General features: G+C 32.5%; 1 protein-coding gene, 1 long non-coding RNA gene and 1 other non-coding gene across 4 annotated transcripts in view; 1 reads left to right on the top strand and 2 right to left on the bottom strand.

The window, feature by feature from the left end:
* LOC660815 (tyrosine-protein kinase-like otk) overlaps nucleotides 1-14,891 on the top strand; it is a 46,738-nt gene that overhangs the window by 341 nt on the left and 31,506 nt on the right. Inside the window, exons 2-3 of the mRNA XM_967018.4 lie at nucleotides 5,986-6,123; nucleotides 9,526-9,693. Of these exons, the coding sequence (XP_972111.2) occupies nucleotides 5,986-6,123; nucleotides 9,526-9,693 (306 nt within the window). The remainder of the gene's footprint in view (nucleotides 1-5,985; nucleotides 6,124-9,525; nucleotides 9,694-14,891) is intronic.
* On the bottom strand, nucleotides 143-13,541 carry LOC107397482 (uncharacterized). Of its 2 annotated transcripts, XR_010333564.1 has the most exons (7): nucleotides 13,224-13,541; nucleotides 12,377-13,169; nucleotides 3,443-3,575; nucleotides 3,169-3,396; nucleotides 2,771-3,115; nucleotides 1,226-1,283; nucleotides 143-1,170 (listed from the first exon to the last, which is right to left on the bottom strand). It is a non-coding gene; the product is annotated as an uncharacterized LOC107397482 (long non-coding RNA). The 2 variants fall into 2 exon arrangements; XR_010333563.1 differs by having other exon boundaries at nucleotides 2,771-3,396.
* On the bottom strand, nucleotides 10,813-10,883 carry TRNAG-GCC (transfer RNA glycine (anticodon GCC)). The gene has a single exon. It is a non-coding gene; the product is annotated as a tRNA-Gly (tRNA).

Here is a 14,891-nt window from a genome sequence, read left to right as displayed (position 1 = left end):
ATCAAATATTACGATACTGAGGATCAAGTAACAATATTTGAGGATTTACGGCGTATTATAGAAGCAATAAAGTTTTATCAATGTTTGTTTCACTCGTTTTAATTTTTTTATCTTATTTATTGATTTAAATACAAATAATTGTAAATTTATATGTTCAGTGATAAATAATATGGATTGGATTAATTCACCTCTAAATTACCCACCAATTAATTACCAATTTGGAAGCATATTTCATGAAAATAATTATTTTTTCATAAAGGCAAACATTACCATTAAGCCAATTAATCCCAATGATGGTATCGGTTTTAATTTGAAACAGTTAATTAACAAAATCACTGTGTATTAAAAATTTGTTGGTCGCAATACATTGTCCTGTCGGAGTGGTAATTATTAGTCCATATATCTGTCCACATGAATCATCTGGAATCTTTTCCCCTCCTTGTTCCACTCGCCCGACTAAGAAAAATGAAAGCACAGGTAGCCTTTTCAACATTCCAGATTCCAGTCGGCCTTTTCGAATCAATTACACCGATATGTAGCAAGAAACCGAGCGTATTATTACAAAATAACCGTCATTTTTTCACCGGAATTTGGGAAAGACGTGCATTTCGCACAACACAAAAAGGCCACTAATGTGTGCTTGCAACCCACCGTATCATTAAGTCGGCAACGGTGGGTCGTTGCATTCAGCTGTCTTTGATCCTCGCTTTATTATTCGCAAAAATCCGTCCGCTGACACAAAAATACAACTTAATAGTCAGTCATCTAGCTTGTAATTATTTCGTATGTCTATAATGCGATTCAATGGTAATGCCGGGCATTGTTTTTGCTTGTTTTGAGTGCAGGAATCCGTCTGCGTTTGGCTGGCTGTACATTGAAGAGTGTTTCTACGGGTTGTAAACGTGAATACTTGCACGGGATAAGTTAGAAGGGTTGCAAAGCCTTGTTTATAACGCCCATAATGATCTTGCTTTTTCACCAATGGGGACGGACGCTTCCTAAAGAATAGATACAGATCTGTACATTTGTAATACCACTTGGGTGCCGATCGGATCGGGGCTCTCGGCATGATCCCCAGGTAGAAATTAGCACATCGGACAAGTTTTTTACTCAATGAGATAAACTATTCCAGAGCGTAGTAGGCGTTCCACAAAAGGTTCGGTATTTCATCTGAAACGATAGTCTTATAAAAATACCTATGTAATTTAAGTAGTATTATACCTACCTACCATTGTGATTTTTAGTGCAATTTGGAAAAAAATCGCCCGAATTTGCACGATTATCTGAAATGTAATGTCAAAGTTTTTTAAATTTTTTATTCTAGAATTTTTGAATTCGAAAAATGTAGGATTAAAGTTAATAAAGTTAGAAAATTTAGCTTTGGACGAAAGGTAACTTGGTCAATTCTCCTTAGTTTTGGAAATACGTAGTGCTAATTTATATTTTGAGAAAATGACATCTTTTAAAAATGGCCATTTTGAAGAAAAAATGCAAATAAAATAGAGTCCACATTAACTTATATTAAATAACTTTTCATTATTTTTCCATTTTCTTATGTGGAAGAAGGAAAACTGTTATTTTCTTTATAATCTCTTCATGCATTTTTTCTTTAAAGTTGTGAAAACCTTATTCCTCTAGTATTCTTAATTTTTAAAAGGTCTCATTTTGTCAAAAAAATTAAATTAGTATTTCAAAAACTAGTTATAATAACAAAAGTTATTATTAAAGTCCAAGAAGTTACAAGTACAAAAAAAAGTTCAATAAGTTGAATAATTTAACAAATTAAATGGCATCCCTCTTTTTTTGCTTATTAGAGATTATAAAATTGCCTTTTTTAAAAACATAAAGTTTCAAATGTCTAGAGTTAACAAGATATTTTGCTTTAAATGTTAAATTAATAAATAATTAATAAATAAATATGCATTTTTGTTGATTCGATCACAGATATTTGTTGGGGTTTAGACGAAGATTTAAATACTACCTCAAATTTTTTTTTTAAATTTAAAATTTTAGCTCTTTTAATTGTCTATCTTTTTCAAAAAAGAAGATTGTTCTTAAACTAATAGTTTTCTGGGAAATTGCTTATAAAAGCAAAAATAGGGAAAATTAAAAAAAAATTATAACTAAAAAACTATTGGAAGTTTGGCCATTTTCTCGACGCCAATCGATTTCCCGAGTCATTTTACATAAGCTAGGATCAAAATAGTTCCACTTTTTTGAATAGTTTTGACGTAATTGAGAAAATAGAAAAATTATAAAAATTTTATCATCCTTCTATGGCTCCGAAAAATTCAAAATTTTGAGATAAAAAATTGATACATTTTGGTCTGCTCTTTACAATGGAACAAACAGTTTTGCTCTCAGTCGTATAGTTTCGCCGTAATCGCGGTATAAAAATTCCAAAAAGTTAGAATTTAAAAAATTTTGTGACTTTTTCGGAAACTTTAAGGCTAAAAAAAAACGATTTATTTCATTAAATTCTACGTATTATACTAGCATTTCACAAAATTAAAATTATTAAATTTTTTGCCAAACATTTTTTTGAAGAAATAAATGGCAAGCCTTAAGAAATCTCATGTTATAGCAAAGATAAAGTTAAAACTATGGATATTTGGAAACTGTCTACTATTCCACTTATTTTTTTTCCGAATTAGCTAATTTACATCGATGATCGCAATAAAAACATTCCTGAAGTCTTCGGAATTCCAGCTTTCTTAATGATATTAAATTATTCAGATACGCTTCCTGTTTGAAGAATGTAGCATTATACCTGTATTAATTTGTGAGTCGTAAAGCTGGACTCTCAATTTATATTCTAATGCTTTGAATATTTAAGAAGAAACAAGTTCAAGTGCGTTGGTAAAAGTGAATTTGCTGGCATTGCTGGTGATTCATGATTTAGTGGCGTTTGAAGACGTCACAGAGCCCATGACCAATCCACTCGTTTTATTGTTACACTCTTTGTGTCATTATCTACGCCACTGGTGATCATATCACGCGTGCATAATCAATACAGGCGCATTTCTCATGGTCCAGCGTGTTTCTATGCTTTGTCTGGGCCCTATATACAGGCGAAACAATCGACGGTATGTTACCGATGCACGTCCGTCGACATCTGCACATGCTATGCTTTCTCAAGGGATATATTTAGAGAGATGCTACTTTTACCTATCTCTACAATGTAACATGTGCGAACGTAATGTGGAATTGATTGGAAGCCGTCAAAGATGTTCCAGTTGGTGATAAGAGCCACTTAGGCGTGTGTCTATTGCATTAAGCTCTCTTGGGTTTTTGCTCGAAGAGAAAGATTCAATTTACATGGAGGAACTTGTTGTTTGTTCTGTTGCAACTAAATTTTTGTTTTATGGCACGGCATCTGTTCGGTGTCTTTGTGTTCTGGCGGAGGCAGTAGGTAATAGGTGACTAAAGGGAGGCAAATTACCTGATACTTTTAACGGCACAACTGTTTGGTTTTATTACAGGAAGGGTGTTCTTATTACCTACCGCAGCGAGGCCTGACTTTGCCCAAGTTAAGGTCGGTTGAGGTATCCCTTCAGCAGATTAAAGATCTGAAACTTACAAAAGCAAATAAATAGGACGAATTAAGTAATTATCGCTCAATGAAAATATTTTCAAGATGGTGACACTTAGCCATTTACAAAATATTTAGGTTTTTTGGTTTTTTTTTGGATTTGCACCTTCTAGTTCAAAAATCGATAACTCTGCCATTTTTTAAAATTCAGAAATATTTTTAACTTATTTGAAAGCGGAAGCCTAGATCTTTCCTTTGATGTTTTCAATTTTCTAAAAAAAAATTACAAATCCCAAATGTTTCGAGTTAAGTTTTTGGAACTTTGAACACCCGTAACTCAATTTTTTCAAATGAAATGCCACAAATTTTATTTCATTAAATCGTAGAGAATTTAATTCTGCATCGATCTATATTAGTATTCCCTATACTTATGTTTAATAGTTTTCAAGTTACAACAACTTTTTGTTGGGATTGAGAAATTCATTAGCCATAGGCCTCTTTTTATCGGTTGTCATGGAAACGAATAAAAAAATGTGAGAAATTAAAGTTTTTTAAACCAATATTCAATGAACTTATTTTGTTTTCACGGACGAACAACACAATTTTGAACAGAGTTTGGCGTTTGTTTAATCAGAAATGTTTTTATGGCCTACTAGGCAAAGAGAGCTGTGATTAGTACGAAGTTTTCTACAATGTCAAAAAAACCAACATAACTTGAAAATTGTCACTTATAGGTATAGGGAATGCTACTACAGATCGATGCAGAAAAAAATTCCCCTCCATCTAGTAAATTAAAAATTGGGACATCCCATTTGAAAAAATTAAGTTATGGGTACTTGAAGTTGTCCAAACTGAACCTTAAAATTTTTGGGTTTATTAACTTCTTTTCCAATTTTGAACCCACTGGAGAACAGATATAGACTTTCTCTTTTAATTCCCCAAATATGATTTCAAAATCTCTAAAACTAAGAAAGTTACCAATTTTTTAAGTGACAGGTGCAAATCCAAAAATTTTCAAAAAATCTTAAATATCTCGAAAACGGTTAAACTTAGGTATAGGGAAAGCTGATAAAAACGGCCTTAAAATAACTTAACTAATCCAAAAACGTAGTTAAAAATATTGCTTTAAATAAAATAAGATAGTTCATAGCGACTTCCGATATAATCCGAAGCGGCACCATCTTGAAAATATTTTCATTGAACAAAATAAATAATAATTGTCTTATTTTTTTTTATTAATTTTTATGATTAAAGTGGTCTGTGGTCCCTGATAATAACATTACATTTCAAATCTTCTGTCTATATTTTATTTAGTGTTTATTTAGATTTGTTCAAAAATTTATTTATGAATAATTAAAGTTGAGTCAACATTTTTTTCAGTTTGAACGCAGTACACATACAGCATGAGTCATTTAAGCAGAGAAAGAGAAAAAATCTAGTACAAGTTTTTATTTAAATAATACATACACCAATATTATCATTATTTTGTTGTATACGAGCGGTTTTAAGTTAATTTTTTAAGTTGATGGTTAATACGATTGATGGCTGTTGATGTATTATGTATTAAAAATAAAAAATATACATTTAACAATATCCTAAATAGTGTAAAATAAAATTAAACCGAAGCCATAATAATAGGTATTTTTCTTTTGTCCAACATTGTGTTTGCAGATATAATGTGAACATAATTAACACTTACTTAGAGTTCCTCGACGTATTTTTTGTAGTGCTTTTAATTTAAAATAACGTGCAATGTTTGTAAACTTTCGAGTAAGTTTGCACTTATAATAATGGATGAATATGACACTAACAAAGCACGTAAACTTTCGGAATAAACGTGCAAGCTTATTTTTTCCGAAACAGAGAAATTAGATACCGCCAGAATGAAGATGTTTGCGGTTGTATTACCCTCAAAATATTAATTATCAAATGCGGTTTCGTGTTTCTTCAATTATTACTGCGGTGCATTAGTATTCCGACAGAGGCAGTGGGATAATGGGACTAATATCTGATGAAATTTTAACAAGGCTTAAACACTGCCCGTAATTTTAGCCAACAAGTTGTCCATCTGCTGTGGCAAAATATTTACAAAGTGGACACCAAACAAATCTATCCAAACGAAATCAAATATGGGGATAGGTTTTGTAAACGAAACGATTGATTAGTAAATAAATCGCACAAATGATGTGCGTTTGTTTCATTTTTTTGATCATCGGGCTCTAATATATAATTCCAACTGGGTTATAAATAATACACGGAGCTTTGTTCGCGGCATAAACCGCCTTCATGACACAATACCAGCCACATGCCGTTCGTTTGTAGCAACTCTTTGTTTTGTAATTGCAACGAATTGGAGGCATAAATCGTAGCAAATGTTATAATGAAGTAATTATGCGCTTTTTAACAAGACCTGGGTGACGTTGCAAGGGTTGTTCATTTTGCTGTTGTTCCAGTTCACGTGGTTATCGGCAAGGAAGATCCATATTTCAGTGAAAGCCCGAGGAATGTGGACGTTGTGCAAGGAAAATCCGTGACATTACCTTGTAAAGTGACACCGGGAATAGGGATGACGTACTACTGGGAACTAAACGGTGAGTGGATAACAGGGATTTGATACGCGCACCCCATTTATTTAATAATGAGCTAATTTTCTGCCGGAAGTTCAATTAAAGTGTCTGAAAATTTCAACAAAAGGTACGGGGGTTTGATATTTTTAGTTTACTCATTCACTCAAACGAAAGGCGGCAAGTCACAAAAAGAGGACAAATACCGCCTCTGTGAGCCTTCTTGGAAATGCGGTATATTTACAACATAATTAGTATTTATGCTAGTTTGGGTTCCTCGAACATGAGTAGGAGGCAGACAGTGTTGGGCGCATTTGGAGCTGAGTGTCGCTCAAAAATTATGAAATTTATTACAAGTAATTGGGGCTATTATCGGGCTCTAATCGCACGTCCTGTCAATTTTGTGCGTTATCAACTACTTAACAATTATTCAAATAAATTGTTTATTTGGTTTCATTCCAAATAATTGTCGGTTGATTTAGTCTGGGGAATAGAAAATTTCAATTGTATTATGCTGATATTTGGCAAACAGTTCAACATAGAAATGCTTTTTGTTTGTTTTCATAGTGCAACTCTGTATTATTGGAGATTTACATTGTGGTTTCAGTCAATTTACCGAAAGTTACCGAAACACGGTTCTTTGTTTGGCTTATAGGAATTAGTGTCATGAACTCTAACATTGTCCAGAAAATGATGAGATAAATGGGTCAAAGCGGAAGTAGAAATAATGTCTACAATAAAAATTACAAAAAAAAGTTATCTGCATATTAATAACAATTCGATGGAGCATTTTCTATTGTTAAAACAATTGAAAATTTGAGAAACACTTACAATTACAGTAAAACCTCTTAATAACGGACACCGATGGGGAACCTTTAATTGTCCGTTGTGGAGAGGTGTCCGCTAATGGGGGTGGAAATTTTAATATAGGTTTAGTTACGTTCCTACAAAAATGTCCGTTGTGAAGAGGTGACCATTAAAGGAGGTTTCACTGTAGTTTAATGATATTTCGTGCTAATTAGCTTAATTTATCTTATAATTTCTGAATTTTTATGATTCCTAGAAGTTTCCGAATTTTCTAAAAAACGGTTTGATTCTAGAAATTCCGTCTAAAGCCTCTAAAGTGGAGGTGCTATTATTTCTATTATTACTAGAAAAATTAAGTAAAGTAAAGGTATGTTATCATTTTGAATAATAATAATAATAATAAAGGATTCTGAGTTTTTTTCTGATAACTAAGAGTTGACTTTGATCACAAAATCTGATATTAAATAATTATCCTTCATTGCCGTACTACAAGTATAATTATTTAATATTTGTAATTATACTTATTATTTTTGCTTTGAAATAGGCGAAAATTGTTATTTTGCTTTTTCAGTTTTGTTCAATCAAATCTACGAGTACCTACAGTATTGGACAAAAGTATGAAACCAGGCATTTTTTGCTTAAACCATTTAGTTTACAAAAAAATTAAACAGTACAATATAAAGTTCGTTGAAATTATAATCTTTCTTGAAGAAGTAAATTTTGCAAAAAATTTATTATTCTTTTCCAAATAGCACTTTACAACGGTTTTTTTTTGTTAAAGATTAGATTTACTCTCTGAAAATGGCGTCCATAGTTCAATAATATTACATTTAAACTATTATATTGTTTTTTTAATTATTTAAGTTGCGTTCAAACACTAGATTACATTTTTTTTTTCTATTACCAAGAGGAAATTTTAGTCATTGTCATATCTGTCTGTCACGTCTAGTTTTTTTTAGTACCATACAGGGTGGCCAGCTCAGTTCTTCCCGTCTTCTGTAGCTCAGTTATTAATAAAGTTGGACTTTTGATATTTTGTAGGCATTATTTATACTCTAGGACGTATTTCAGGAAAATATATTGGATTATACAGAGTGCCCAAAAAAACGCCATAACAATAATTTTTTTAATGCTCATTATGATGGTTTTCTAGCTTCCTAAAGTTTTTTTTCAAATTGGTTTAGGGATTACTGTTAAAAAAATAAAAACGAAAATAGTTATTTATTTAATGAGTTTGAGTGTAAATCGGACGCTTTATTTCACGAGTGGATTTTTAAACCACGAGTGAAAACGAGTGGTTTATCATCCACGAGGCGAAATAAATGAACCGATTTACACAAAAACGAGTTGAATACAACATTTTATTCTTCGAAATAGACTCAGCAAGGCTTAAAATTGCTTTAAATTTGTTAAAAATAATCTGACGTTTCGTACTGAGAAATGCCAAACAGTTGTCAAAACTTCCTTACACAGGAGAAAAACCCCAAATTTTGACAGTGTCGAAGAATAAAATGAGTTACTGTAAGTTTTGAAAATTTGTTTCTGGTGTCTAGTTTGGCATTCGTTATTTCTGTGATAAACTAATTGTTAAACATCTTATTTGCTTTAAAATATCATCGAGTGAATGTTAATTAAGTCCACAATTGTTCTGTTTGTGGTAAAATTATCCTAACAAAACCTTGGAAATCAAAATTTTTGGTATAAAAATATGATAGCACAAAAGAAGAAGTAGTTATGTTGTTGCAAAAATTGCTTTTAAAAAATTCCGACGTCCAATTTTTTTTCGACTTCTGTATCAAATTATTCAACCGATACGTATTGGTTTCAATAAAAAAAATATCACACTAGGTGGTCACTAAAAAAATAAAAATTCTTTAACTCAAAACAAATAACAGGCTTGATAATATCATGTCTTTTAGTTTTAAATATCTACTATTTTGTTTTGGCGGCAGATTGGTGCGTAATTGTGTTAATTATTTAGAGCAAAGAAAACGTTTCTTCGAAAACTACACCGATGAAGGAAAAAAGTAAGCCACTTTCCTCAACTTGCAAACAATTAAAACATTTTTCTACTTCAAGAAAACAACGATTTCAGCACTGTTTTCCACTGTTCTGTGTCTGATATTTTTTCTTATCTTACTCGAACGTCGAACATGACTAAAGTATTAAATTGAACGAAAAAAATTATTAAAACTACTACCATGTATTATGTAGGTATTTTAAGAAGTCTCGATATTTGTTCATAATTGTAGGAATAGTCTCTAGGTTGTTGACCTTCCAAAGGTACACATTAGTTCACTTCAATATCCTCTCCAAATAAGATGAGATCAATAAAATAACCGATGAATTGTCTTGTTTCTGTAAATATGTGATCTAGTTATTGGTTTGTTTAATAAAAGCGACCAAAGCAAACACCCGATCGAACGAAACTATAAATTATACGAGACAGCAAACTCGAATTGTCTTGAACTCCTGCAAGATGTGATATGATTATGTTCTCACAGCCCGTCCGTTGCCTTTTGTTTCTCAGAGTGCAGGTAGTTAATCAGAAATCTCGAGCGAGCTCACTCCTCTTTTGCTGCATGTTTTGACCGGTAAATGAGTTGTAATTGTTTCCTGCAGGTTCTAAAATAGCCAACACAACGCGTCGGCACCAGCAGGGCTCCAACCTTCATATAACTCGAGTGGACCGCGAACGCGACTCGGGTCAGTTCACCTGCATTGCTGAAGACTCGACCTCATCATTAGCCGGCTCCATCCGAAGTTCAGAAGCCTCGCTCAACATTCAATGTGAGTATTTGAGCTCTTCTTTCTTTCTTTCGCTCCGCTACTGCAAACAACAACGAGCGCTGGATCATATCGCCGTGAATTTTTCGCGATTGCAGAGAATCTCAATTGGTAAACACAATCTGTCAGGCGAATCGGGCGCACATTGTCCACACGTAGAATCGGAATAATGATCAGCTGGTAGATTTTTTCCGCGGTGTTTAGATAAAAGGCCGCTTTGATGTCGCGACGAATACGCTTGTCAATATTGGATTTAGATAAGTATAATAAAATTGCGAAAAACATGAAAAACCTCTCAATTATTGCTGTTCGGGGAGACAGTAGCCTATTGTCTGCCCGGCTATCAACAATTGATGGAAAACGGCAAACAGGAAAATGCCGAGTTCAAAGCTTTCGCTCGAGCGAGATTTTTTGCAACTAATTACAATTTATTAATTTCGCTGCTTTTTTGCAGCATGTGTTAATTCGGTCGCGTTCGTTTGTCTTGATTATGTTTCGTCTGTGCGGTCTTTATAATTTAGTGGTCGTTGCTGTGAAGTTCATTGTAACGGGGTTGTTAACGCAACTCGTGAATTGTCTATTAATACAAAAACTATTCGCTTTTATGGAAGATAAAGTCAACACTTCGTTACAGACAAGAGCCCGTCTGTCGGTGAATTGGTGCAGTTAATCCAAAGCACGTTCATAAAAACGTATTTAAAACCCCACATGTGTCGAAACTAAAATAACTGGAAATGTGCCGAAAAAGACTCGCTTTCAAAATGTTGAGATAGTTAACTGTAACCCACTCGGTTTATGAACGTTTTTGATCGTTATGACTGTTGTTTCCTGTTGAAACGTAAAATACGCGCCCGCTTTCTCGGGTTTCCTGTTAAAGTTAAAAATAATGTAAATAAAAAACTTGAGAAAATTCCCGTGTCAAAATGTTTGCAATACGCATCCGCCGGCACGAGCACTCAATTTTCTTTTTTCAAGCGAAAATAAGCTGATGCGGAACAAATGTGTTCCAAAACGCACACCGTCGAACTAATTGACAAGATTAGCCAAAACATGTGTTGCTTGTTATGCTTATAATTGTTTTTCTCCATTAAAATATGGTTTTGGCAATAGAAAAAAAGGATGTGCATCGGCCGGGAATCGAACCCGGGCCGCCCGCGTGGCAGGCGAGCATTCTACCACTGAACCACCGATGCGTTGTATATACCACTCTCACCTATCCTAATAAACAAACAATATGTTTGTTAAACAAGGACTTTAACGGTAGTTGGTTTATACGTTTCAAAGGTGTACTAAATTTTTTTTTTGGCCACAGTAACCTATTCTCTAGTGATAACTGATGACTGTGATTACAAATGTAATAATCATAAACAGTATACCAGGTGACCCATGTAAGGTGACAAGCTTTACATAAGTAAAAAACAATACACATAACATTCTCCGTACTTTGTCTCGTATTTTTGTAACATATTCTTGTCTTTAAATAATTGATTTATTTTTTGCTACTAAAAATTTTTTCTTACTAAATCTCAAAAACTAATAGCACAGAATTTAATCTTTGTTATTAAATACTTTGTATTTTTCTCTAAGCCTGTGATTTTTTCAGAATTCTTGTACGATTTCTTATAATTAAAATTACTCAGTTAATGAAATGAATTAATACTTCTAAGTAGCTGTAGAAAATTGTTGTTTCTTTAGTTATCTAAGAACAAGTGATGCTAAATATTGTTTTGTGACAAAAAATCCGTAAAAAAAAGTCGCAAATTTCTAATTTTATTGATATTAATCTTCTTAATTAATAATTAATTTTAATTATAAGGAATGGTAGAAACGTTCTGAAAAAATTCATATTTAACAGCAAATGGTGAATTCGGTGCGACTATTGAGATGTAGTGAAAAATACATTTAGCAGACTCACCCTGTATTACTTAAAAAAAAACAAATGGATAAGACAATAAACTGCTACTACAAAAATGTGATTGTTGTTGAATAAGAAAAAAATAAATAGCTACCCGACCATAGAACAATGTTTTGTTTTAATTGATTGCTAAGTTAATTTAGCAATTTAATAACAAAAACTGGCACAATTGAAAAAAAAAATCATTCTCAAAACATACTCAATTATTTACAGCAAACACTTAGTTTAAGCAAAACACACTTGGTTCCATAATTTTTTGTTGTATAAAAATTTATAAATAATTAAATATTTAATTTTAACTAGGAAACTAGCGTTTAGAAAAATATTAAATATAATGTTTATCTCTACACGCACGTAAGATAAGGGCGGGCATAACATGACAGCAATAAATACGTGATAATGTTTTATTATAATTATCGTATTATCCCATATGATGTAATTATATTTTTCGTTCATAAATTATAATTTATAAATAACATGGTTGAGGTTATTTTTAGACTGAAAGTTTTCGTTTACTCGTAGTATAGTATACTGAGTTTCTTAACAGTTTTACAATGTTTTAGTTTTTTTAATTTTTGTGTTTTTTGGCGGAATAATTTGTCTTTCAGGTAAATTGTCGAATTTGAATAATTCAATTTTCTCGAAATATTTTTATCGGGCTCTTTATGATTATAGAGAAGACCTCATCCACCTTCTCAGTATTATTCCCAAGTTCCTCCTAAACTTTATTGCTCATCCGCTTCGGAATTACTCGGTCGACGTTATACCTACCTGGTTCTTCACTTCAGTTGTTCCTCCCAGATCTCTGCAAATTATACCAACTTCATGCTAAATGCACCATGAAAACGTATTAGGTATGAGTTTGTAATCAATTTGTGTTCATTTTCTCTAAGAAACAATTCGAGGTGAGTGATGTTCGTTGGCTTGAATGATCTTCAAACTGTAGATTATTTAGGAATTTATGAATAATTGCATCTTGATTTAATCGGCTATTTCCATATTAACTGTATTCCCAGTTTACTGAAATAAAATCCATCTCTGGGATTATTATAATTAGCAACCTTCTCACCGTGTTAGCATGAGTTGTGTACGTTTCCTGTGCAATTTATCCTAATTTTCCTCGGAGCAGAAAAAAAAACAAAAAATCGAAACATTTAATCAGAAGCGCGGCACGTCCTCAACAGAGCAACGGAAGCAATCTTCTTACCGAACCGGAAGCAGAATCACCAAAGCGGAACCAAAAGAGCACTATCTTTTGTCTAAAAGGGACGGTCGTTCACATCCATGAATACCTGCTGGATGCGGCTTCGGAGAGCACTAGATTTTCAAGTGGAGCGACACATTCCTCCGACGACAAATGGCTTTCTCACTGAATGAAATATAAAGAATTCTAATTAAATGAAGACTTCTCCAGGCTGCACGTTTGTATTCTATCCGGGAAGCGCAATTTTCTCTTCAATGCAGCAGCGCGCTCTTTGTCTGACGTGTCACGAACTCGCTGATATTTACCACTTGGAATATTGCAGACGAATTAGCTGGTAAAAATTGACTTGGAGCCCCAATACTATCGTAAATAATAAATTTCGGAAACTTCTTACTATTGCGACACTCAACTTACGTGATTTCGCCCAAGTGGAAAGCACGTTCAGGTGGAAAGCTTAATCGGAAAGTAGCAGTTTTCCCTCTCTTGCCCATTACAACTTCCTGAGTTTTTCCGTTCGGTTCAGGACTGGTTTATCTCTCGGGTCCCCAGGATTCGAGAGAAATTATCATCAACATGTTAAATCCGAGGAAATACAAGTGGATGTTTGCTGCTTACTGAGATATTTTTATCTGGCAATTTTCCCTTACTTTCAGTTTCTGCTTCCCTCGGCTGGGAAACGGCTAATTTGTTTGTGTTTGCGCAAAATCGTGACATATGAGCCGAGGAAAGTTAAAAACCTTAAAAAAACAGAAATTAGGTAATTTAGGAATACAGAAAGATTAAAATTTTGTATAGATCTAAGTGACTGAAACAGTGATAAATTATAGAACTGCAAACTAAGAACATTAATTGAAATTATAAGACAGTGAAACAACGAAAAAATGAAAAATTTAAAAAATGAATATAAAGATGGGAAATTAAGAAACGAAGAAGCTATGAAAAGTTGAAAATAAACTTAAAACTGTGTGACTGATACGCTAAGAAACTGTTTTTTTTTTCATTTTTTGCTACTTATTGCTATATATTCGAATTAACAAAGTTCGACTATATTGACATTTTTGATTAGTCAATATTTGTCTAAGGAATTGTAGAGAAATTCTGAAAAAAATTAAAAAAAGCGATAGGAAATCTCCTTGTAATTTATTAGAAAAGACCGGACTTTTAGGAAGTTAAAAATTTTATTTTGACATTGAAATTTGGTAAAAAATATAGATCTATATAGATCTGGAAAAGAGAAACACTAATAATTTAAAACAGACATTCTGAATAAAAAATCAATACATTAAGAGTCTGAGAAGCTAAAAAAATTAAAAACCGGTATAAAAAAAGTAAATAAATAAAACAGTAAGATTAAAATTCTGCAGATCTAAGTGACTGAAAGAATGATAAACTAAAAAACTATCGAACTGCAAAATATTCTAGCAACCTTTTCTTTGTACACCATGAAGTTTTACAACAGATAATGGTGTTTAAGATAAGCAACTTTTACAATGATATGTTTGACAAGGGTGACCCAAAAATATTTACGATACCGATCGGTAATTATTGTCTGCTATAAATCACGCAATAAGATATTGCCTGAGTGAGTAGCTTGAAGAGTCCTTGTAGTTTGGGGTAATCATAATAAAAATTTAACGGTGTACAAAGAAAACGTTGCTACAATAAAAAAATTAGGAAATTGGAAAGTTGAAATTATAAAACAGTGAAACAACAAAAAACTGAAAAAATTAGGACATGAATATGAAATACAAAAAATTAAGAAACTAAAAAGCTGAAATACTGAGAATAAAATTAAAAATCGTGATTGTAACACTAAGAAACTATAAGATTGAAAACATGAAAAAGTTAAATGGAACACCCAATTTTTTGTTTGTGTGTCTCAAAGATGATTAAATTGTCTGTATAAAAACATAGTTCATGTTTCAAATGTCCCAGTTAGTAACTAAAATTTTTGACCTAATTTAGGTCGTTTTGAGATTTATAAGGAAATCTTGCGAAACAGTTGAGTTATTGCTGTTGAGTTTGAACACGAACTAATTGCGACAATCAATCTATCAAAAACAAATCGATCCACAATTTATC

The sequence above is a fragment of the Tribolium castaneum genome, chromosome 1 (assembly GCF_031307605.1).
Source record: "Tribolium castaneum strain GA2 chromosome 1, icTriCast1.1, whole genome shotgun sequence".
NCBI lineage: Eukaryota > Metazoa > Arthropoda > Insecta > Coleoptera > Tenebrionidae > Tribolium > Tribolium castaneum.
Note: the sequence above shows the minus strand (reverse complement) of the source record. Positions and strands in the feature narration are given on the sequence as shown.